The sequence below is a fragment of the Ascidiella aspersa genome, chromosome 4 (assembly GCF_963924565.1).
Source record: "Ascidiella aspersa chromosome 4, kaAscAspe10.2, whole genome shotgun sequence".
Lineage (NCBI taxonomy): Eukaryota > Metazoa > Chordata > Ascidiacea > Phlebobranchia > Ascidiidae > Ascidiella > Ascidiella aspersa.
The window spans coordinates 20351185-20377630 of NC_139450.1; the positions used below are offsets into that span (position 1 = coordinate 20351185).

A 26446-nucleotide genomic window follows, 5' to 3' on the forward strand; every position below is an offset into this window, starting at 1 on the left:
GATCCCAACCTACTTGACTAAAATATTTTTATTTAACCTTGTCTGACGCCTTATTGTACATTTTAATTATTAATTTTGTGTATGTCTTTTTTATATCTTATTATATTTGCGATTCGGAGTTATCAAAATAACTATATTTTTTGTGACTGGCAACTTTTCCAGAATTTTCCAGTTAGAGGAATTCCTATAATTGATTTGTCTTAAGACTTGAATGGTCATTACAATCAATGGGTAGAAAGCAGTGCTGCAGGTAGGTTTGCCATGGATCTTGATATTGACATTAGCAGACTGAAAGAAAGTTTAAAGAGTAAATATAAAGGATAAAAAAAACAAAAAAGGCTTACAAAAAGGTGCCCAATTCAGTTTTATTGGAGCTTCATGCAAATAAGAAAGGGCCTCAAATTAGTTTCATGTGCAAATAAAAAAACAAGTAATGGTCTCTTCAAAAAGACATCGTGCAAGCTTATATTTGGCCCTCAACATGTTTGACAAAGAGAATTATTAATTTCAGTATATTTGGGAGTTATTACAAACAGATAACTCAATACCCTGACATGAAGAAGCACGGTTGGTGTCAACGCATCAAATTCAAAATAAAATTTGTCAACAGTGCCAAAATAAGAATATCAAGCAAGATTACAAACAGAAGTATCCAAAACAACCTTTTTTTTATTTCTCAACTTTAATAGAGTAATTTTAAGAATGTCAAAATGAAAGACAGATGCTATATTTTAATGGTTGGCTAGAAAGCAGTAGTGTTTCTAGGTCTGCCGCTTCTGAAATAAATTTGTTAGTGGTCACTGTTACCGACCTGGAGTTAACTGATCATAAAATGCTTCTAAATACTCATGTGGCTTAAAATAGATAGGGCATATAGGTGTTTATTTTGATTTGTTTTTCTATTATAAACAGGTTTGTTCACACTTTTTAAAGATTTAAACAGTTTTTTTTAGGTGTTTGGGTGACTTATTTTTCAAGACTTTTTGCCAAACATTTATTGTTTGCTAATGCTATTATGAAATGACTGGGTTTGCATAGCATCAGTACCATTTATCTGGATAATTCTAGACACATTCTTTAGCACTAGAATGATCTACGACTTATTCAAATAGATATCCCTAATGGACATTTAAAAAAATGGTGGTGTACACTTTTAGGAGCCCTGACTATGCAAATTTTAATAATAAGGATTGTTAAGGTTTAGGAAATGGTGAAATATAAACAAGGGTATTAATGCAAATTTCAGAAATTTGGTAATTTTTAGAAAGGAAATTTATATACACCAGCAGGCGCATAGCGTGACCATTTTAAAGGGGGGTGTCCCGCAATTTTAACTTAGGGAATTCCCCTATTTTCCGTCTGATTGTAATTAATAATGACGTCATAAAAAATAAGCAGAAACACTTAACGTCCAGCAAAAGCGAACACGTGCGTCTAACAGGAAGCTATAGTTCGTCGACGTTTTAATAATCTTCTCCTCAGCGGGAACTGTTATTTAGACGATTCATCGTGAAGGGAGGCAGAAATATCTAGGTCATTAATAAAACATAAATCAATTAAATCAAAAAATCACAGCATGGATTCGAAAGGAGTTAAATGTTAGTGCAGCGATAGCAATATTTTTCTAGTGGACAGTGGTTTTGAAAGTTTGTCAGCGAAAGCACGAGTTTTATCCAAAAATATGACATCTCCAGAAAAAAAAAAGCAAAAAGTAAGAAAAATCGCATCGTATTTTGACACAAGGAGTGTCAGTGGTCGATTAGAACTGCCAGAAACGAGCCATGAAAAAGATAAAACACAAATCGAATCAGCGAGTAAAATGTCACCTCAACAACAATCGTCTGAAACTGGTTCTCCAAATGACATTGGAAATTTTGTTGGAGCTAATATTTCGAGGGAGACAAAGCGGAAACTTTTGTTAAATCCGTGGATGCCAGACGAAACTTACGTATTCCCAAGACTAGAAAGATTGAAAAACAACAAAATCTGTTATGTGTCCTTCCATGCATCATGGCTTAAAGCGCATCCTTGGCTTGTTTACAGCAATGTAGTGCAAGGTGCATTTTGCAAACATTGCGTTTTGTTTGCACCGGAAAAGGCAGGAGGGTCATCCCTAAAGCAGCTCGTCACTCCACTACGGAGTGCGGCAGAATATGTACAAGGGACTACGTTGTTGAAAGATCACGCGTCGCTCAAATATCATAAAACAGCAGCCGTAAAAGCGGAGTCATTTCTTCAGGTCTTAGAGAGGGGGGACGTTTTGGAACAAATGGATAGAGATGAACAACGATTGCTTCGTCTAAAAAATAACTTTCTTGTCTCTGTTGTAGAGAGTATAATATTCTGCGGCATTCCCCTTCGCGGGCATCGCGATTCTGGTCAGCTAACTGCTCCTGCAAACCTTTAAACTGTAGAAAACGAAGGCAATTTTCGCGCACTTTTAAGATTTAGAACTTCGGCAGGGGAACTTCAGTCACAGATTATTTGGCTCAATCCAATCAGGTTGCCATGTATTATAGTCCACAAATCCAGAATGAAATTTTTGATATTGTCGGCGATGTCATTCGCCAAAAAATAATTGCACGAGTCAACAAGTCCTTTTATTTTAGCGTTTTAGCTGACGAAACTAGCGATGTTTCTGACATCGAGCAACTTTCGCTAACTGTTCGATATGTTGATGATGGGGAAGAGATACACAAAGACTTCCTGGGGTTCATGCAAGCAGAAGATTTGACGGGGGACGCACTGAGTAACCTAATTTTAGACAGCTTAAACAGGTGGGATTTAAATTTAGACAATATGCGTGGACAAGGTTATGACGGCGCCGCCAATATGTCCAGAAAATTTAACGGCGTACAGGCAATTATTGCACGTAAATATCCACTGGCTCTCTATAAACATTGCGCACCACCAGATTAAATTTGGCTCTTAATTCTTCGGCAAATCAAATAAAATCAATACGGATGGCATTAAAAACCGTCAGTAAAATTATTGTATTCTTTAATTCAAGTCCCAAGCGTGCAGCAATACTATCCAGAAGCATCAAGACACTCTTTCCTGAAATCAAAACAACTAAACTAAAATCGATGTGCGAAACGACATGATGCAGTCTTGCTGTTTGCGGAGGTTTTTACGGCAGTAGTTGGTGCTCTCAGTGAATTGGAAACAACAGCTGACACAAACTCGCGAGACAAGGCAGCTTTGCTCAGAAAGAGATCGATGAGTTTTGAGTTTGTTGTGGCTGTATCTGTTGTGGGCATTACCAGCGGGCTCAAGCTGGCTTTGTCCAAGGCACTTCAACACAAATCTATCGACTTGTTAGCTTGTTGCAGTGAGGTCAGAACGTGCCAAAATGTTATAGCCTCGTTTTTGGAAGACAAAAATAAACAGGAATTTTTTTTATTTTTTTTAAATAAACAGGAATTTGTGAATTTTTGTCAAAGCAGTGAAGACAGCTGAAGCATACAAAATGGATATTAAGGCCAAGACCGGCCGGGAAGCCATCGTCAATAGATCACAAGTGCAAGATTACTACTATACAGAAGTTTATGTTTGGTTCTTGCAAGCCACACTTTCGTCACTTGCCTCACGCTTCAGCGATGTTTTTCAACGAGCAGCCAAGCTGAGTCATGTCATACCGTGTTTTTTGCGTAAGTTATAGGGCAAACATAGTATAATTCCGTATTAATAATTTCAGACTATACAAAGTTTTATGTGTATTAGGTGAATTGCGAGCTTCATGCAAAGACGACTTAAACGCACAGTTCGGCCAGTTGTTACGTCTGTATGCAAGAGACGTCGCAGTGTCTCAATTACCAACAACATTCCAGGAATGCTTGGACCATGGAAAAGAAATGTTTTTCCCAAACTTGCGGAAACTGATCCGAGTAAGTAATTTATTGCTTTTTAACCGTTTCGTCTTTAAATTTGCTAAATTAAATTTTGTATTACAGATTGCAATGACTCTGCCTGTTACAACCGCGACAGCCGAGCGCTCCTTTTCGAGATTGAGGGTTATAAAAACGTTTAATAGAGCGACTTGCGGCGAAGAGCGCCTGACCGGCTTAACACTAATGAACGTACACCGGGATATAAATTACATATGCGTTAAAAGGCCAGTTTTAGATTACTTGAGGTCGGTGACAAGCGAAATGCCAAATGAAACAACGATAAGGAGCGGTGATTAATGGCGATAAGCACCGACCTGATTAGGCGGCCGACGTGTTTTCAATGCCAGGTGCAATGTTTCCGATGTAACATCGCAGCAATTACAGTTTTAGTTTTGTGATCATTGTTTACTGAGATTTCAAAGGGGGGTGTCAAGACTCCTAAATACCCCCCACGCTACGCCCCTGTACACCAATATGAAATAACATTCTCCACAATGAAAAGGTCTCTCTGCGACTTTGGGATAGGAATTACACATCAGTGGCCAAAATTCAGTGATTGATTTTTCCGGATTAAATCTCTTGGGCAAGAATCCGATTTGAGTTCAAAACACTCATCATGCAATTTATCTGGAACTTTTTCCACCGACAATGTGAATGGATTTTGTATTAAATCAAGCTCATTGTCCTCAATTTCAGGAAAATATCGAATGAATTCTAATTCCAATCCTGTCAGATGTCGCAAAATCAAATAGTTTTCCAAAATCTGGAAGAACTTGTTTTTTGCCACCAACAACCAGAACTGATTGTAATTCTTTAAAAATTGCAACATATCGAGCTTGCTGGTAAAAGCTGTCAAAGAATTCAAATATTATAATATTGGTGTTTTTCCCTTGCATCTTCAGATTTAGTTTATATCAACCAAATAAGAAAGACATCTAATCCATTTATTATCATTTGGCAAATAAACAAATTCTAATTTCTTTTAAAGATCAAAAATTATTTAAGCTCTTTCTGAGCTCAAACACTTGCTTGGTAACATATCCTGTTTAAGCCACCGAGTTTGTATGAAAAAGAAGTATGTGATGGTGCATCCATGTCAGTGCACAGTTGCTTAAATAATCGGGAGTTAAGGGCTTCTCCTTTACCAAATTTGACAATTTAAATTGTACGATTAAGAACTTCACATAATGAAGCAGGAAGAGTTTTAGAAGCGAGCGCATGATGATGAATCATACAAGGAATACCTTTTACATATGGACTTTGGCTCTTAACATGAGCTTAAAATTCTGATTTGGCTCCTAACATAGATGGGGTTAAGTTTGTTCAACTCTCACAAAAGTTTTTCCACTAAAGATCTTAGGATTCAAAAAAAGAAGAAACCTTTTAAATAAGTCAACAGCTTTCGTAGTTGTTTTGTAACAGGAACAAAAAAGAAGCGCTTCTTTGAATGCCTTTCAAGGAAAATACTTTACAAATACCATTAACTGCAAACATGATGCCACACAAAAAGATTCACCGACTTGAAAATTAAATATAAGAAAATAAGCCAAATGCAGCAGACTTAATCGCTTGTATAGCTTGATCTTTTATATCTAAAGCAAAGTCTTCATATATTGTATGTGGCTTTCTATGCCTCGCTATTTCAAAAGCAAAAAAGTAAGAAGCTTCAACTACAAGTGTTTGTTTCATAGTATGTCCTACTTATTAAATCTAGTCTCATCTTTTACAAAGCACAAGCGAGGCGCACAAAAAAGCTTCTACTTTTATCCTTATGTTATGAGTGAACATTTTGTAAAAGCTGTTTTACCTTTGTTGGTTTCAAAGACTCATTTGACAAAACATTATTGCATATTACACAACGAGGTCTCTCCTTTCCATTTATATTGACGCATGTGAGAAGGCTGACCTGCCTTAACTGAATTCTGAAATTCTGCAATTTGTCCTGTCTGATTGCCGTCATTCTCAAGTCAAAATATGGCCATTTTTTGAGCTGCTTAACAATCCTAAAGCCAAATTGTCGTGGATGTCTGGTACAAGAATGTTCCAGAACCAGTAAAGATGACTTCCGGAACTGATATAGAAGTAATTAAGACTACTTCTAGATCTTCTACTAATATCCGGACACATAGATATAAACTAGTTACCACTAAATATCTGAAAGTAGCCTAGTGTCAAGACTCATAAAAAATACAAAAAAGTGGCCAAATTCTATACGCGAAAGACCTTTTTTTGGTCTTTCACCGAATTCAACCTGCAAGTCCTATGGAGAGACGAGGCGTCGCACTAATCTTAATTAATTTCTCCCAGACATAAAAAATGAGTCTCTTTATTTGCAGGATTTCACTCGCTTGAGACGGGACTTTCGATTGGTTGTTTGTGTGGCAGACTTCCGCCCAATGGTCAAAGCAATTATCCCGTGTAGTGCAGCAGTTGTAAGCATTTTTAACTTTCAAACGGTTTCCGCATTTTTCTTAAGTTGATAACTTTAATTAAAATAACATACTCTCTTTTTGGGGGTACATTATACTTTGCATTGTACACTGTTTTACCAAAACAATGAGCCTAAAAGTTACATCTTCGGAAAGTCTCAGCCTTTTAAGCCTTAAAAATGAAAAAGTTCTTTTCTGCCAATAAAAGCAAATCTCAGATAATTGCAATAATTTTGTTTCAAAAAGTTTAAGAGCTATTACGACGCGAGGTTTTTCATATAAAGCAAGTACGTTCCTATAACACAAAACATACAGTGCTAAATGCAGAACAAGCTAAAATTAATCTCCAAATTAGGACAAAAGAAAGTTGTAAAACAAAAGATTTGCGTGTATCGCAAAAATTCCAGCTACTGAGAACACTGGCCTGGTGTCTAATCTCTATGCAGAACTTAGATCCCTGTCAACTGTAGTACCTTGTTCAGACAAACTAAGCCCAAATCCGTCGTTAAATATGCAAATACGAGTTAAATGAGCCTATACACCATGAACTAATCAAAATTAGTAGCTCAAAAACTTGTCAATCATGAACAAAATTTGGCGGTTACTAAAATACCACTCGATCCATCAGAAATTAGTGCAGTTATAAGCAAAAAGGTCTATGACAATCAGGGGCACGCCAAGGATAGAAAATTTCGGCCCTAATAAATCAATGTGTGACGTAACAATCCTATAACTTGGATGAGAAATTATCTTATGCAAACCAGAGTTTGGACTTTTTCCCCAGCATTCAAATATTAAAGCAATGTACATTATTTTAGTTAGGGTGCTGGTTAACGTTTAGGTTTGGGTGGGTCAAGTATTAATAATTCACATATTTCTCATAGATCTCATAGTTTTTTTTGTGAGTTTTCAGTCAACATTTTCTATTTATTTCTCCTGGGAGTTTACCTAAAGGTCCAACTTCCTACTTGGTAGGAGGTTTCCTATACATTCTACGTCTGACTACAACCGATGGTCATTATGCTCCAATACGCGCATATTAGTTAATTTGAAACCAACTATCCATCACAGTGATGCATGTGAGCCTATTTGCGCTCATAACCAAATCGGTTTGGAAGCCAGATGAAATAATTGACAAAAATAGTTAAAAAAATAATTCATACTTACGATTGAAAGAAAACTTTAGACTTTTCACCAATTGTGACAATTTTGGTATCTTCACGTTGTTGTAAGTCAAAATCAGCCTTTAATGCACGGCTTAAATTGGAGTGTAGAGCACCACATAAACCACGGTCGGAAGAAATAGCAACAAATAATTGTTTGGGTTTGTCCTCCACTTTTACATCAGTTTTTTCATATATGCCTAAAACAAAAGTGGTTGTTGAGGTTAGGTTAGGGAAGGTGAGGCATCTTAGAATTGTTGGTTAAGTTACAGGTATAATAAAAATTTAGGCAACTTGAACAGTGAACATTCCATAATAAACACTAGATGAAATGCAATTGGGCCTTGTTAATGGATTTCGCTATAAGAATCGGTGCAGTTCCGCCTTTTTTCTTCCAGGATTGTATGAAATATTCTACCATTTCTAGTCAAAAAATATAGAACTGTTTTACTATATTCAGATTCTGTGAGAAAAGTAAAGATGTTTTAAGTAAAATGTTGAATCTTGAGGATTTAAGGAAGTATTTAAATCCAAATCTATTAGTTGTATCAGCTTATTTTAACTTAAAATTTCTTGCAAAATGCATTATTTTTAATGAGGGTGTTTATAAATTCCAACAGTGAAACAGATAACATCTATCCTCTTTATTTCAATATCCATTAACCACCAAAGATTTTTAATAATTACAAAGCAACCATTTTGACCAGTGTCATCCTAAATCACAACTGGCAGAGTATACACCTTGACCCACAAAAAGCAGCACCAAGCAACAGAAACCCTTAAGTTTAGAAAAAAACTCAATATAATTAGTTGAGTTTGCTGTTTCAAGTGCCATATTTGCTTTTTTGTTTGTGAACTGTGGAAAAACTATACACACTGTGGAAAAACTATATGCGAATGTGTCATTGCGTGAAATAGTATATGGAAGTGACATAGAAGTGTAGACCAAACATACCATGCATCATTATGATATAATCTACATTTGGCCTGAAAATATTTTTTTTTAAGATAATACTTTTTCGAGATGAACCCTTAAAATGTTTAAAAAACTAAAGTTTATTTGGTTGTAATTCAAAATGTTGCAGTCTCAAAAACAAAGCCCAACATTGTAAAAATCCATTTAGAAATGGCTGAGCTATTAAGCAAAAACACAAAACACAAAACACATATCACCATCTAGTGGCAAAAGTGATACATCTTGAAGGTATGTTATCGCGAAAAGTACTTTGTCAATTTTAACAAAATCTGAAACAAAGAGTTAGTGTTTGGGGCTTGGCAAGTGTAACAATTTTTGGAACAATCAAAGTATGTAATGCTGCATGGGTTGGGTGATTTAATATGAAATCATTCTTTCGACACTTTTTTGTCTGTATGTAGTTCTAATAAATCTAATTTGGCAATTTTTAGGTTGTACAACGTCGAACGGCACTTTTTTGACCATACATATCTCTGATTAAACTAATTTGGGCACTTTGTTGTATGAGTGTAGCACAAATATAACTAATTTGGACACTTTTTTGTCCGTCATAGCTCCAATAAAGCTATTTAAGACTATTGCCACTGCCAAGTTATTTTTATAAACTTTGCCAATTGCCAGTTTGAAATTAAACCAAATGTGTTCAACTTGTGGCCATACAGGTGACATGCCAACCTTAACAGAGACACAGGCAGTCTGCATAACATTCCAATTGTTATATGCACCACAGGCAGATTTGGGCATTTTAAAGAAGTGATTGTCAACGTGGTACAGTACCAGGAATTTCCATTGGTTCACAGAGAGTTCTATCAATCTTTGGTAAAACATTCTTATCCTTTATCACAGTGGTTCTTAAACTTTTCGAAACACGTAGGGAGCAACAAATAACTTAACATCACACTATTTTATAGCGAAAAAATAGGACCTGCTTATAATTTTAAACCAATAAACCCAATTAACATAAATTTGAAAGAAGAAAGTCGAATATGTTAAGTTTTAATGTTTATCTTTATGAGTACCAGATTATAAACCCTCAAAATTGTTTTAAGCGCAATTAATATCGCATCGCCGTGAACGTGAAAAAAAAATAGTAATTTTTTTTTGTCTGATCCTGATTTTACTCTGGTTTTTAAACTTTGAGTTTTATTATTTACTTTCAGACTAATTTTTAACCAGACTAATCTTATGATGGCATCTTCAAAGAGAACAAAAATTTGATATTAAAAATTGCTTGTTCAGGGAAGAATGGAAAGAGCAGAATGCTTTCATTCTCCCACAGGCAGCTCAAATCCACACTGCATATATGTAATCAAAGTTTTGCCTTGGTAAAAAGCAGCAACCTAAAGCACCATTAGCAGGCATGGTGGATTTGAAAAGATGTATAATCAAGGAACAGAAGAGAGAAAGAAAAAGGCTACTTGCCTTGCACTATGAAAATTCAAGCATGATTCTTGCCAATATCATGACAGCTCAAGCAAAATCCACCGAATGCTCATTGAGAATAGCTTGGATTTTAGGAAAACATAAAAAAAAAAGCCTTTCGCTGATGAAGAAGTCGTCCAAGAATGCATGATACAGACTGCTGAAACTCTGTTTGATGGTAAGCAGAGAGACGAGATTATTGATAAATTAAAGCAGATCCCATTGTCCGATTCTACAGCAATGAGGAGAACTGAATTATTGGATGGAGATCTTGTAATGCAACTTGATGAGCGACTGAAAAGCGCACATTTCATTCGTTATTGACGAGTCAGCAGACATGACTGACAATGGTCAACTTATGGTATTTGCGAGATATTATGATGGAGGAAAGAAAAAAATTATGTAGGACTTGGGTGATGTATCTGCTCCTAGCGGAATAACAAAAGGGGAAAATATCTGAAGCCTTAAAAAGCATGATAGAATCGTGAAATATTGAAAGGAAGTCAATCATTTCACTGACCACAGTCGGAGGAGCTCCAGGAATGCTTGATAAAGGAAGGGGGCTGATTGGGCGACTACTAAAAGATAATCCTAGTTTGATATCTTTCCACTGTATTATCCACCAAACAGTACTGTGTGCCAGTCTGGGAGAAGAATAGCGTGAAGTTATGGAAACTAGTAAACTTTCTTAGATCAACGTCTGCATTACAGTATCGCCTTCTCCGAAATTTTCTTTCCGAAAAAAAAAGCTATTTATTCAGATTTGCTGGTACACAACATTATCAGATGGCTAAGTAAGGGAAGGGTGTTGGAGAGAATTCGGTCAGGAGTTAACGGTTTTTATGGAAGTTCAAAACAATGTGAAGGCAGATGCATTTTTGGCATTTAAGAGATGATACAAAAATGGAAATGATTTGATTTTTAGCTGACATGATGCCGCACCTCAATTAATTGCGGCTAAAACTTTAAGGAGAAAAATGCAATATTTTTAATTTGATCAATGCAATTCGCGCATTTCAGAAAAAATTACCAATTTTCAAAAATGATATGTTTTTGGAGCAAAATTCAACTTGAGCTAATCAAATTTCAGGAGAATGTAGCAGTGAAAGACATATTTTGCAATTGTACGCCAGAAACGTTTTGGTCAAAGAAGGGCTCTTTAGTAATTTTCTTCTTCTGCGCCAATTGGCAGTGGAAAATCTCACCTTTTTTGGATCAACATACTGCTGCAAGTCTGCATTTTCAACCATAACTTCCTAAAGAATAAATTTTGCATCTGTATGACAAATGAAAACCTTCATCACTGCATCCGACTCGCTATCACTACATTAGAACCCAAATTAAGGAATTAGCAAGAAGCAAGAAATGCCATTTCTCCCACTAGTTAAACAATAAATAACTGCATGTTTTGCTCGCGCAACGTGTGTTATATTTGTTACCATATGTTCTGTATTGTGTTGTAATTTTTCTCCCGAGTGAACGAACCGCGATAAGCTTGGAATTTCTGTAAGTGGACCTTTGTTAAAAGTAATTGAGTAGCCCTGTCTTAGATAATTGGTCACACACCACCTTTTTCTCAAATGGCCAATTAGAGCGGGTAACTTAATCACATGATTAATGCGTTGCAGCATAAAGATTTTGTGCAATCATCTAGTCACAAAACTAATTCTATTAAAATGATTACATGTTTAAAGTTAAAAGTTACTTTAAACATGTTATTGCCTAAAAAACACGGGAATGCTCTACATAACGGAAAACTAAAATGTGATGACTTGATTTTGTCCAATCAAATATCACTTCGCCTTAATGTTTAGTCATGATTCATACAGAGTTTGTCAATTTCTCGCACCCCCTTGTGAACCTCACACGCCCCCCTCACCCGGTTTAAGAACCACTGCTTTATCACAATAAATTATGTGAGAATTGTGCATAAGAAAAAATTGTAATGCTGATATGATGTATGACAGCCTAACGCAGCAAATATGTTTACTTCCTAATTTTACGAAATTTTTATGAAAGACATAATTTGTTTAATGAAGCTAATATGAGTGTCGCAGAAGATTTATCCAAATTAGTTTGCAAGGCAGTTTGTTGCCCATTTGGCAAGAAAAAATCAAGTTATAAGGTAAAAAAAGTTAAAAATTTGAACATTTCGAATTTTTTAAATAATTTTTTAAAATGCTTTTAGAAATGTTAGGGGTTTCACTTTTTTAGCAAACAATATAGAAAAAGTCTCACATATACATAGTAAAATGGTCCCAAATTCTGGTAATATGCACAGTTGCACACTTAAACAACTGTGCTATTAAACACTTTTTATTTTTAGACTACAGTAAAAAGAAAACACTTTGCCCTATGCTAGTGGGGCATTAAACTGAAAATAATATAGAATAGTGTTTCCAAATATATGACATAAAGACCAAGTGCTATGCATTCTACTAGTGCCAAGAACAGTTACACAATCATTTTGACGGAACTGTGTTAAAAATAAAAAGGGCATCGATCCTCGTCTCCAGTGTTGTGCCACAGTGTGCTAACATGCAAACACTGAGCACAAACATTCATAAATTGTAAGAGAATATTTTTAATGTAAAAGCTTACCTAATGCAAGTCTTTACCGGCCTAAAGACGTTTTGAGCTTGCTTAAAATTTTCCACAGATATCGTTTCATTGTTTTGCTAATTATTTGAATATTCTTTAGAGCCACATCCGCTAATTAATTGTAGAAGAATATATTTTGGGGAAACTTACCTAATGCACCAACTCCATAAGCCCTTGCTGGCCCAATGACTTTTTGAGCTTGAGCAAATTTTGCTGCAGATATCATTTTCATCGTTTTGGTAATTTTTTGAATGTTCTTTATAGCCTTTAGCCGAATTCCCACTGGCATACAATGGTAGATGTTTATATTTACCAACCTGATTAAGTGAATAAGTTCATTACTTACATTCTTTCAGCTTTCCAGATGAATGGCGAATTTGGCAACTAAAAGCAAAAAATTGAAGCCATATTAAAAAACAGGCAAAAAGGTAAATTAAAAAAAAGGCAAAATGCAAAACCAATTTCATACTATTTGATTAAACTAATATGCGCGATATACCCCTTTTATAGGTAAGTAAACAAGGTGAAGATCAAACACACAATATATTTTATTTTGTTTGATTCATGACAAGATTGTGTAAGACATGATGGCTTCATTCATGTTTTTTAGCAAACATTTATATATTTTATTAATACAGATAGACACTACCGATAAGTTTATATTAAAAAATATATTAAGAGTAGAAAAGTCTGATACATTTTTATTCGATAATGGTAACAGATATTTTAAACAAAAAGCACCATGTTTAGCAAAGCAATGACGTCAATGTTATGCTCCAAAGTTTATTTGTAATTCCATCATACAAAACATGACGACATTATAGCAACAAACTTTTAGCTATGTAGAATAAAGTAAACAAACTTAATTTCACTCCTTGTATTAAATGTTTAAAAATAATAATTATGGCAACATCACAGGGTTGGGATTTTGCAATCGCCCACTCAACAATGTGCATTTGGCTACATACCAGTCAGGCGCGTAGCGTGACCGTTTCAAAGAGGGGTGTCCCGAATTTTGAACTTAGGGAATTCCCCTATTTTCCATCTGACGTTAATGAATAATGAGGTCATTAAACAGTGGCGGATGTGGGTCATAAAATAGTGATTGTAATTACGTCATAAAACATTCTAATCAGAAACAACTAACGTCCAGCAAAAGAACACGTGCGTCGTCGACACTCCTGCCAGGCGAAAAACTAAACCAAGACCGTAAAATATGTGTGATAGTCGAATTTTTTTACTTTTAGCAGCGCAGATTCTTAAGTTCCATGTACGGGACTAGCGTTAAATTATCGGCACGCTTTATGCCAATACTAAACGAAGATCGGTTTTCCCTGGTGTTATTATGCGACGATTAGCGCAACATCTGTGCTAGCTGTGTGCCAAGTCAGCTAAAATACAAGTGGCGGTTGAGGGAAAATATGTTGTGTCAACTGCACACTAAACACGTGGTCTTAGAATATGCTTATAGAGAACAATTTTGCGTTAACTATCATTACATAAAAATGGCGACTTTAAAACGCGCACGATAGTCATCAATATACCACCTTTTAAGAATCTGATTCAGTTCAACAAAATCCGTTGTTAACCAATATCTAATATTAGAGCAGACAGCCAACAGCAAGGAGCATTAGCTGCGCCTAACTTTGACTTTTTAGCGTAAAAAAAGAAAGATGGTTTGACTTAGCGAACAATTATCGAAAGAGATAAAATATATATTGCGTTTACGGTCGACCAAAAAAGACAAAAACGGAGTTTTGCGTTAGATTTTGGTTACAATAGTTTTTTTTAAACCCCAGCCCCCTGGATTCGCCACTGTGTCACATGATCAGTAACCCAAACCAACTAGGGGGCCTGGGGTATGGTGTGAACAAACTCCAGCGAGTACGGGCGAAGCACGAAAACTTTTACGTTTCATGTATTCTAGACGCTAAAAAAGGCGATTATTAGGAGCTTACGGCTGTTAAAAGTCGTCTATTTGACGTTACAACACCTCGTTGACTTATTCACGTCCGATTGTCAAGTGATTTCAATTGCGCGCGAAACGCTATGGAATTGCGGTGTCAGAACAGCCTCTGTGACATAACAATCACAAACTGTTGCACTTCGTTGTCAGCAAACTTAACGATGTTTATCAAACAAATTTGGTGATATTTGTAGTTTAATTTCGACGATGGTATGAAGCGTGGCTTCAAAATCGCCCTTTTAGAACTCTGTATAATTAGTAAATTATTCAGCTGAAACTGAGCAAGAAAACCACACAAACATGGCTTATTACTGAAGTTACGGTAAGACGGCCTTTTATTATCAGTTTAGCGGAAAGTTTTAATCTATGTTTCAAAATGCGATGGCCAAGCGCTCTTTTTCGAGAATGAGGCTAATAAAAAAACATTCAATAGAGCGACCTGCGGTGAAGACGTTTGCTGTACCTTACAAGCTTGTTTTCTACGTTGTTAAAACTGTTTGTCCCAACAATAGAATATATTTTCGTTATTAAGCTTGATTAAGACTACAGTACTTGAGTTATTGACAGACGAAATGCTAAATGAAACAACGATAACAAGCGGTGATTAGGCATTGGCGGCGATAAGCACCGACCGACGTGTTTTCAATGCCAGGTGCAATGTTTGCGATGTAACATTGCAGCAATCACGGTTTTAGTTTTGTGATAATTGTTTACTGAGATTTCAAAGGGGGGTGTCAAGACTCCTAGATACCCCCCCACGCTACGCCCCTGATACCAGTACTGATTGACATCTACTCAGGCGAGTGGCTTTGTTGAGAAATATTAATGAGTATGGAAGAGGTGTAGCCAACTTGTGTTTGATTGTGATCGACTGAAATATTTTTTAGGGACTGGTTCAGTAAAAAAGTCACAAGAACACATTAGACTTGTCCAGACAACAATTGTTCATTTTAATGTTCCGCTTGTGTGCAACAGCTACTATAATGATGTAACAAGTATTCAACGCAATCGACCAGGTGAAATGTGGCAATCGACGTGTTGGCCACCCCTGGTATAAAACAACTTGTGTTGAGCACAATTACTAAGCGAAATACTTCTTAGCGCCATTTATTTCCCATCATACAACTTGAACTCCCAACAATCAGTATAGGTTGCTTAAAAGTCACGTCCGATTGCAATTATCATAATCATTCTCATTGTCTTGTAAAAAAAAATCGTTAACATTTTAATAGTCCGACTAGTTGGGTAAACAAGAACTAGTTCGGTAAATGTTGTTAATTTTAATTGTTTAACCCAGTCAGTGACGCCTTTGGAAAAGTTTGTTAGACACAAGTTGCAAGAGCAATAATAGTTTTAATTATTTATTTAAAACGTGTTTGTTATTAGAAAATCATAATCTGTTACTAGACTATTTTGGTACCAAAAAGTTCAAAGGAAAGTGTTATTGTATACTAACATTTGTAAGCAATGTTTTTAAGGTGTTTTGTGTGACCAAAAATGTATTCAATACCACAAATTCTCAAACAAAAAACGGCAGAGAATTAGTAGTTAGTTGGTTAGCCTTTGTAAGCGGTTGTTGCAGTCTTAAAACTTTTAGCAGTCAAAAGTAAACCCTTAAAGAATCACTATGCAACAGGGAAAACTAAAATGACCAACTAGGGCACCGCGAAATACAGTTCGAGAAAGTTTAGTTTATTTTGTGGTTAACTTCGCATGAAATGGTTAGGTCAGGGTTTCTCAACCGTGGCCCTCGGCCCCCTTGTGGGGCTACGGAGCGGTCATTGAGGGGCCACGGGCATAACTCTGTAACTATAGGTATTGCAAAACCAAAGCATCACTATGTTCGAAATTTGCAAGTTTGTGTCATTTTTATTATGACTGTAAAACTTTCTTGTAACGTTCGTAACAAATTTTTCTGACACGTTCTTTGATGCGTTATAGGCATGTTTAAAGTATAATATTGGATTTGTTCTATCACGAAAACTTACGCTTAATCGAACGTTCACCATTGGCAAGTTTGGATAAAGGCCGATCACTATGGCTAAACAATTACTTTGCTGCTTTATATGTAAGCCAAGTAGTGCGGAGCCAGCTTTTTTCCAGGCGGCCTATTACTTTCGGATAAGCTTCGCCTAATCATAATGTGTGCGTCGAATGCTGTTGGGCAAGCAACTGGTGTGTAGCCGAGTGGTCTGCAAACTGTGGGCCGCAGAGTCATATTTGATGGGTCCAGAGTTATTTTGAATTACTTAGTGTTACTATGTAGTGGTTGGCTGTGTGGTAGCCAGACATTTGTTGCAATATATTTCAAAAGTTGGTGCGGCTAAGAATTTTGATATTGTCTCAGCGTGGTTTAGGCCTGTGGCCAAATGTGGCTCTGAGAGTGCCGGTCAAGCTATATTTTTTGCCAACTTATATGTGAAAGCAAAAATTTTGCCGCGCTTCGCGCGTAACCTGTTTTCTTAGTTTTATATTATCATTATGGCTTGCCGATGTTTTCGATATCAAGGTGCCGTGTAAGTTGTGAGACTTATAACTGTACAGTTAAATTTCTGTTAATTTATAGTATAATGATTTTTTCGAATCCTTTCATGTGCCATATGCGTCACGTATCCACTGTTTTTGTAGTGGTTTTACATAGTGGGCCTCTTAAAAGCGTACTTTAGGCCAGTGTTCCGCAACCTTTTTTCACCCGCGGCACACCTGTCGGGTTTTCCAAATTTGGCGGCACACCTGTTGTCTAAAATACAATCTAAGAAGTCCTATTCACAATGTCTATTTTGTATCATTCAAGATTTTATTTACGATATTTGTGTGATATTTGTGCTTGTTTTGAAGAGCACAGCCGAGGTATATTTGGCTCGATATTTGAAAGAGCAAGTCGTAGATCGCTGTCCACATCTTTTAAGCACAATCTTTTGCCGTTTTTAATTAACACTAAAGAAGAAAAACTTTGTTCAAATAAATACGTTGTGCAAAACTGGATAAGAATGCTAACTGCGGCCTCAGAAATTTGCTTACATTCTTCTTTGATGGAAACCCAAAACACGTCTAGTGGAACTTCGCTATGTTTTAATCTCAGACTCCTGTCATTCCTCAGTTCAACAAAATTTTCTCGAATTTGTAGGGACAACCCTTCGGTTGAAGCTTCAGCGTTTGGTGCGAACGGATTTCTGATCCAATCGTATTGTTTTGAATCGATAGTGAAAAAGTAGTGGTTGTACTTCTTTTGTAACAATGTTAAGCGTTGTATGGCCAGATCTAACACAAAATCTTTTTTAATTATTTTAAGATTTTGGCGCAGTCTTGGAAACATTTCTATCGACCCTTGCCTTAACTCATTTTGCCAGAGCTGAATTTTCTGCCTAAAAGCATTCAACTTATCAGAACATGACAATATGTTTTCATTTTTACCTTTGAGTTTTAAGTTAAGTTCATTCATGTGCTCGAAAATGTCCGCCATATATGCCAGTTTAGTAATCCAAATACTATCTTTAAGATTTTTAATTTGTTCATGCTTGTTTTTGTTTTTTTTAATTTGGCTATTTCGTGACGAAGTTCAAATAACCTTGCCAAGACTTTACCCCGCGACAGCCAACGCACAGCAGTGTAAAATAAAAGTGATTGGTGTTCGGATCCCATTTCCTCACAGAGTATTGTAAACATTCTAGAATTTAAAGCTCTAGCTTTAATAAAGTTTACGATGTGGATGCAGTCATTCATTGTGTCCAACAGTTCCTTTGGTAACATTTTAATCATCAGCACTTCCCTGTGTATGCAACAATGTGTTATTTGTGTTGCTGGATTTTCACGTTTTACCCAAGAAGAAAATCCCTTGTCTTGGCCTAACATTGCTGAAGCACCATCGCTACAAATGCATGGATTGTAAAAAAATCGTTGGTATTTCTAAAAAAAAAAAATTCTTTGCAAAATAAACTCTTCTGTTATGGAGTCCCCGTCTACAAAACGAACTATACTTAACAGTTGTACTCGTTTATTAATATCTGTTGTTTCATCTATCTGAAGTGAAAATGTCTTGATAATTTTAGCTTTTTAATAAAGTATTAAGAATATCACTGGACATGTCGTCGATACGTCTTTTAATGGTATCGGCAGACAAAGGACTTTACTGACCTCGGTAACTTTGTTTGGTCCAAGCATTTTTCGGATAACTTCCAAAACAGCCGGTTTTAATAGTGTTTCACCAATAGCATGCGTTTTTTTCTGGCGTGCAACTAATCGCGCAACATGATAACTAGCTTTTAATGCCTTTTCTAAAACTGTGCAAGACGACTTCAAAATTTCCTTTTGCTTTGTATTTTGACTACAATTCTCTGAAAGTATTCTTTACGTTTGCTGGCAAGACTGGCATGTTTAGTTTTTAAGTGTCGGTTGAGCTTACTGGGAACCATTGGTTCATTGGCTAGCTGTTCGCCACAAATCACACATAGTGGTTTGGGTTCCTTTTCATTGCCACATTTTAGAAATCAATATCGGATATAATCTTCGCAATATTGTCTTACAATACTTCGTTTTTTTTTACAACGCTGCTTGTACTGGGCACATTCTCACTGTCTTTGTTATCAACTGCTTTAATTGATCTTTTCAGAAATCTATCCATTTTTTAAGTTTGTTCTGACAAAATTGATATCGCTGACAAACTTTAAAAGTGAGTATAAATATAAACGTTCGCCTTTCACAAACAAATCAAAGACCTTAATATAAATTTACAGCTTTGCCCATCAGTAGTAATAAAAAATACGCGTGCAATTAACTTTCATTATGACGTAATACCGACACAAGCAACCTGGCGTGTCAATTATGAAAGTAGTCGGTTGTATTAGATTTAGTAGGTAGTGGCATATTTCACAGCTTATGATCTGTAGTCGGCCTCCTTGGCCAAATATATCTAATATTTTTTTCCTTTGAACTTGAAAATAAAAGCTCTGGCTTCACCGCGGCACACCTGGCATGGTCTCACGGCACACCGGTTGCGGAGCACTGCTTTAGGCCGCGACAAAAAAATTGCCGAACACTGGTGTAGCCTAATGCCAGTTGCAGAAATTCACAATTTTCTCAAAGGGCAATAACTTGCAAAATAAACTAGTAAAAGTATGGTGCAGGGTTACTCAAGGTCAGTTTTAGACTAATATTTAGTGAGGTTATGCACAGCGTATTTCTCAAGTAATAGTAACGCATTTATAAAACAAAAATTCAGAAATCATTGACGAATCTAATAACGTTCGCTTGGCTCAGTACAAAACAGAGCCGAATGTAAAAAAAATACCTTTGTAAGATAAAGCTTTGTAATGACTACTATGTGAATTTAAATTCAAATGACTGGTTTGTTATTTTTTAGAAAATTACTGATTTTGTTAAATTTTTAGAAATCTTTCGAAACTAAGAACATTTATTCGTTCATTAATAGCCATATTTGTTATTAAGGTTAAGAAAGATGTAAAACAAGTAAAAACAGTTAAACACAATGCTAGGTATTTTTCATAAGCAGGGGGGGCACGAGGGTCGATGGCCTTTCAAAGGGGTCCACGAACCATAAAAGGTTGAGAACCACTGGGTTAGGTTGTAAATTTACCACTATTTTTTCATTATTTGTGATTCTAAAAAATGGTGAACAGACAGGCCGCAGCTTAAAATTCTCCAAATGGTATGCAGTACAAGTGCATTGAGCAATTTGAGAAAATTAAATAGCGATCAACAGCAAATAATAAAGGAGGGGGTGGGGGGGGGGAGGGAGTCCCACATTTTCAACTTAAGGAATTCCCCTATATTACGGAGGCATTACTGAATAATGATGTAATAAAATAGTGAGACGAATGACGTCATAAAATAGTGATTGTAATAACGTCAAAAATAATCAGACACAGCCATTGTCCTCCAAAAGCGAACCTTTATGACGCAAAGCGAACATGTGCATTGAAACAGCTCAGTGGTCAATCATTAACTTCAGGCGAAAAACTAAACCAAGACGGTGAAATATGTTTGCTAGATTTTGGTAGAATTGTGTTTCGACTATCAGCAGCGCAGTTTCTCCAAGTTCCATGTACCGGACTACGTTAAATTAAAAGCAAGCCTTTCACCACCTACAATACTAAGGAAGATAGTTATTCCCGGGTATCATTATGCAACGATATTAGCGCAACGACTGTGAGGCGAAAAGAGAAAAAAATATACATCGCTTACAGTTGACCAACCAAGAGACGAAAAAACGGCATTTTAGATTTGATTTTGGTTGCGCATTAGCTTAAGACACACGACTCAATTACATTAAAAAATTGCTGCTTAGGGCATTTTGTTAAACCATGACAAAAACGATAATAGCACTTATGCACAGGGGGGTACAAACACCGAACCCCTCCCCCTGGATCAACAACGAAAACTTGTTTGCGGTTCCGGCAAAAACCACTGCTACTGGAGACACTTTCATGGTGGACAAAAAAATCAACATCATGCGGCCTTGATGAATAAGCATATTCTAAGAAAGTCTCAAACTTTTTTAGAAAAATTGCACAACGGTCCCTCAGCAACTTTTTAAATTGCTCACGGTCCCTTAAAAACATACACAAAATAACATTTGTTTTTAATGGTATCAATGGGATGGGTGCACTTGCTTCTTTGCTATCAGCTCGGCTATGTTAACCTCTAACGAATCACTTTTTTGTGTGAAGCAATCACGAACAGTTTTACTTCGCGGTCCCTGAAAATTGTATCGCGGACCCCAGTTTGAGAACCACTGTTCTAAGACCAAGTGTTTAGTGTGCAATTGACTCAACTCATTTTCTCTAAGCCAGGTTTGTATTTTTTTGACAGTCGGCGCAGAAGTTAATCTAATCATGGCATAATAACACCCAGGAAAATAGATTTTCGTACAATACTGCAGGAGGCGAAAGACATGCTTGTAATTTAGCGCTATTAGTTCCGTACATCGAACTTGGGTAATTGCGCTGTTGTTAGTCAAAACATGATTCTACCAAAATCAATCACACATATTTCACGATCTTAGGCTAGTTTTTCTGAAGTTAACGATTGCACACTAAGCGGTTTCGCAGCTGGCGCCTGTCAATTGTGTAGACAACGCACATGTTTGCTTTGCGTCTAAAGGTCGCTATTGCTAGACGTTTATTGGCGATTTCTATTTAGGTTTTTCCTATTGATGATTTCATTATAAATCACTATTTTATGATGTCAAAACCGCCGCTATTTTATGACATCATTATTAGTTAAAAATAGGGGAAATTTCTTAAGTTGAAAAATCGAAACCCCATCTTTTTGGATTCGCCCCTGGTCTCAAACAATACTCATCATGCATTGAGTGAAAGTCACAATATAAATTTTTTGATAAGATAACCATTCCTAAACTGTAATTGTATATCGGCATTTGTTTTTCTCAACAGACTTTCCACTAGTGATGATATGCCAAAATGAACAATAAAACTCAAGTTATTAAGTTTACGAAAGTGAAGGCCCAAATTGGTGGTAAAACTATATTTTAGGTCAAACATGTTCCTTGAAGCTTCCAACAAGACTAGCCCATTTTTGTCTAACATTTTACAGGGGACATACAGGTTCGCGTTCATTAAATCAGTTTGGCAGACCAAGGCAGTTTCAATCATCTATTTGAAAATTAAAGCACTTTGTTTTGCCTTGTTTTGGAGGTAAACCAATTCTGAGATGTGGTTTAGAAATACACACATATTGTTCAACCTGAAAGACAAAGGCAAAACACCTTGCCACTAGGGGATGTTCAAAGTAGAATCCCAAGGTATTCTAGAATAGTAGGTTTCGAATCTAGAATAACGAATCCAGAATAGCGAATCCTAGTATATTTTTATTAAATTATTTAACCTCGATTTTGTTTGGGGAAGGGATTAATCTTAATCTACCATATAGGTAGGGATGTTCAAAGTAGAATCCCAAGGTATTCTAGAATAATAGGTTTCGAATCTAGAATAACGAATCCAAAATAGCGAATCCTAGTATATTTTTATTAAATTATTCAACCTCGATTTTGTTTGGGGAAGGGATTAATCTTAATCTACCCTACAGGGCCCACAATCACAGCAATAAATCGCCCAAACAATTTTCAATTAAAAAACTCTCTCATATGTTTAACATTCTTAACAACTGTCATCTGAAGCCGTTCTGTAAACTGTAATATGTCAACTGTCCAGGTTGTGTCCAAAACTTATATTTTTGCCAATAGTGAGAAAATGCAACACTCCACACAGAAGTCTTAAGCAATTCGGTCCTGATTTTGAAAGCATTGTTAAGTCTTATTGCTTCTTTTTTGACTAACATGATCTGGGGCGGCATTATGAACAGTTCCTCGCTCGCTAAGTTACCGAGCTCGTTTTAGCGAGGGATGAGCGAGCGAGAAACTCGCAAACGCATTTGGTATTACGAACGGTCCTCGCCAACACCTCGCTATAACGAGACGCACGCGCGAGAGAATGCGTCAAAATCATAAGAAAAAGGACGACTGACTCAGCAAAATTGCTGCAGAAACGTCGTTTGGCGCTTTGTTTTGGAAATTATTAGCTGCTTTTGAATGTTAAATTTGTTATGAAACAATTTTCAGGTGAACCGCATGAATTTAATTCCTAATTAGTCGATTATAGAAAACGGTTTTGGGAAACAACGTTTGGTGCGGGTCTATAATCCTACCACAACGCATAATATTTGGGTTAGGGTGCGAGTTAGCGTTTGGGTTAGGGTGGGTCAAGTATTAATATTAAATAATGACTGTTACAAACGCTAACTCGCACCCTATTTAACAATTGTGGAAGGATTCTAGCACCCAATGTTTATATATATACGTGTATGTAAAATAATTATTTTAAAACATTTTATTCATTTGTATCTATATTTAGTAAGCTAGCTTCTGTAAACATTTTGATAATAATTCCCCAGGATGCAACAATTACAGCACTAACACTGGCATTTTAAAACAGTAGTTACAACATGCTGCTGGTGTTACACCCTTCTGACTTTTACCAGTAAATTGTGCATGGAACTGAACTTACAGGCTCTGTGTAAAGTTTATATTCACTTCAAAAGAAGAAAGACATTTATATTCACTTCAAAGTTTGAAAAACCATGTGTTACTAGTTTACCAAAAAAATAATAAAACTTGGGAGACACTGAAAAAAGCAGTCCAATTTGGACATTCCTGAACCACCGATAAGTTGTAGCAGAAGAGCAGCATGAGAACCACCTACAACTTTGTATAGATCAATACAATTTGGAAAAACACAAATAAGTCTTGAATCATCTTACTTTCAAAGAGCGAGACAATGGAATAGTCGGTTTGCAGTTTGTGCACAAATATTGTTTTCTTCTAGTTCCCAAAAATAGCTATCATACAATGTCAGCTGTGAACTTTGGTAAAAGCAAATTTCTTTGTATAAAAAGAAATGAATTGGGCTGCAGTTTAACCCTTTATATTTGGTAATATAATTTACAATTGTATTGCCTAAATATTTTGCTGTGTGAAATTTTTGGGCTTTCTAAAATAATGCTTTAGCATAACTTATTTCGTTCAACTAAAAGTATATTATTTTCTCTTTTTATATTCTATTATATGTTTTTGTGACTCAAAAATACTTCATAAGCTTACATACAACAGCATATTTTTCAAACAATAGTAAATTGTGTTTGTGATTCTAATTGCACTTCTGGCTCAAGGGTTTCTTTGGATTATTTAATACAAAACTATTTTGTTCCTAAAATAACATAAGTTTTATAAAGTTTATCGTCACTTTTGAAGCTCTTGTTTATTGTATAATGAATGAATCCTGACAGATGCTGGACCACTGGTACACCATGGTATTATAATACCTCATACAAAAATACTCTTTTGATGCAAAATATACATGTATGAATATCAATTGCTAAAAATTACCTATCTGTTATAAAAAAAATGTTCACATTTTTGCATTAGTTGATTAGTACTGAATATATGTGTTTAATAAACTGACTTAAAAGCACCAATAAAATAAGTCATGGCATAAATATGCTGCTTTTGTAAATTCTTAATTGGTTGAATAAAAAAACGTTTAAAGTGAAGTTGGTTTTAAATCAGTGTGTCGCATAGAAGTATGACGTCACAAAATGTCCACTAAAAATATAAGTTTACATGCAGAGTGGTAAAAGAGTTAAAATGTATTTTAAGGTCAATAAAATTGACTAACTGCCGGAATATGTGTAAAATAGTAACTCAAGTTGTAGGCATCAACAAAAATATAAAGAAATAGTTATCATTGATTTTTTTTTAGGGGGGGGAGGGTGGCGTAGAAGTCTTCACTGGAAATGCTATTGGCGCCGTAAGCACACCAAACTTCATATTGTGTAGGTAGGAGATCGCCTAAATCCATATTTCACGCCATTTTGGTGAGAAATCCACAAATGATTTATGAATCCTTATTATGACATCCATTAATTGTCGGCATTATTATAAACGTTTACTGATAAAAAAATGATTTTTTTAACAGCAGTTAGGTTTTTAGAACACAAATTAGGCGTTACCGAGTGGTCTGAGCCGCTCGTTAGTTAGCGAGGAGTTTAGCGAGATTTTGGTAACGAGAAGTGGGTTCGTAATACCAAAAGTCGACTTAGCGAGCTCGTGCGTCGTTAGTGAGCTCGCTCAACTTAGCGAGGTGTGTTCATAATGCCGCCCCTGTTATGCAGTCAAATGATGTACTGCAAAGAATACAAAGGAATTCTTGACAATTACGTTGTGCATAACTGCATAACTTCCCTGAATAGTGACCTAAAGTTGACCTGAAGTAACCCCATAGTTTTTTTTTGTGGACGGCCAGCACGGTTTGCAACGCTATGTTACTTTTGCAACTTAACGCATTTAGGGAAATTGCGAACTCCACACCTGACATTACACGTTAGCCGCTCGCCCAATAACGCTTGATTGACACTTAATTATTAGACGAACGTTATTGCGAGACGCGGTAATTGGTCGCCCGAAAAAACGCTGACACTGCACTACGAGGTTACATTTAAAGCAAGCACTAAAAATTGGTCGCCGCGGCGACAGGCCAACTTACCACACGCGTTTGTGCAATTAGGCGCAACAATCCGCGGTAAAACATTAAATTATATCGGTTCCAATTACCAGAAATAAATGGCAGAATTGGATTCGATATTCTACTTCGAGCATCCCTACCTATAGGGTAAACTGTAATATGTCAACTGTCCAGGTTGTTGCCAAAACTTATATTTTTGCCAATAGTGAGTACAATGCAACACTGCACACAGAAGTCTTAAGCAATTCGGTTCTGTTTTTCAAGCATTGTTGGGTCTTAGGGCTTATTTTTTTACTTTAACGTGATCTGTTATGCAGTCAAATATTGTACTGCAAAGAATACAAAGTTACTATTAACTTAACGAATTCTTGACAATTACGCTGCGCATAACTGCATAACCTCGCTGAATATTGGTCTAAAGTTGACCTTAAGTAACCCTATAGCGCATTTTGTGGACGGCCAGCACGTTTTACAACGTAATGTTACTTTTGCAACTTAACGCATCTAGGGAAATAACGCATCTAGGGAAACTCCACACCAGACATTACACGTTGATCGCTCGCCCAATAACGCTTGATTGACACTTAATTATTAGACGAACGTTATCGCGAGACGTGGTAATTGGTCGCCCGAAAAAACGCTGACACTGCACTACCAGGTTACATTTAAAGCAAGCACTGGAAATTGGTCGCCGCAGCAACAGGCCAACTTACCACACGCGTTTGTGCAATTAGGCGCAACAATCCGCGGTAAAACATTAAATTATATTCACCCGAAATAAACGGCAGAATTGGATTCGAATCCAGATGGGATTCGAATCAAGGATTCGGTATTCTATTTTGAACATCCCTACTTGCCACACAACAGTAAGTAGATTGTAAAAGCAAAATAATTTTTAAACAGTTCAAAAATATTGCTTCTATGCATACATATGGGCATAACAAT

The 26446-nt window shown here is 36.2% G+C and overlaps 1 protein-coding gene across 1 annotated transcript in view; it reads right to left on the bottom strand.

The window, feature by feature from the left end:
- The window catches only part of LOC146148608 (ATP synthase F(1) complex subunit gamma, mitochondrial-like), a 30997-nt gene that overhangs the window by 3297 nt on the left and 1254 nt on the right, over positions 1 to 26446 (bottom strand). The window contains exons 2-4 of the mRNA XM_083388675.1: positions 12828 to 12865; positions 12632 to 12763; positions 7487 to 7682 (exon numbers count right to left, since the gene is read on the bottom strand). Of these exons, the coding sequence (XP_083244801.1) occupies positions 7487 to 7682; positions 12632 to 12763; positions 12828 to 12865 (366 nt within the window). The remainder of the gene's footprint in view (positions 1 to 7486; positions 7683 to 12631; positions 12764 to 12827; positions 12866 to 26446) is intronic.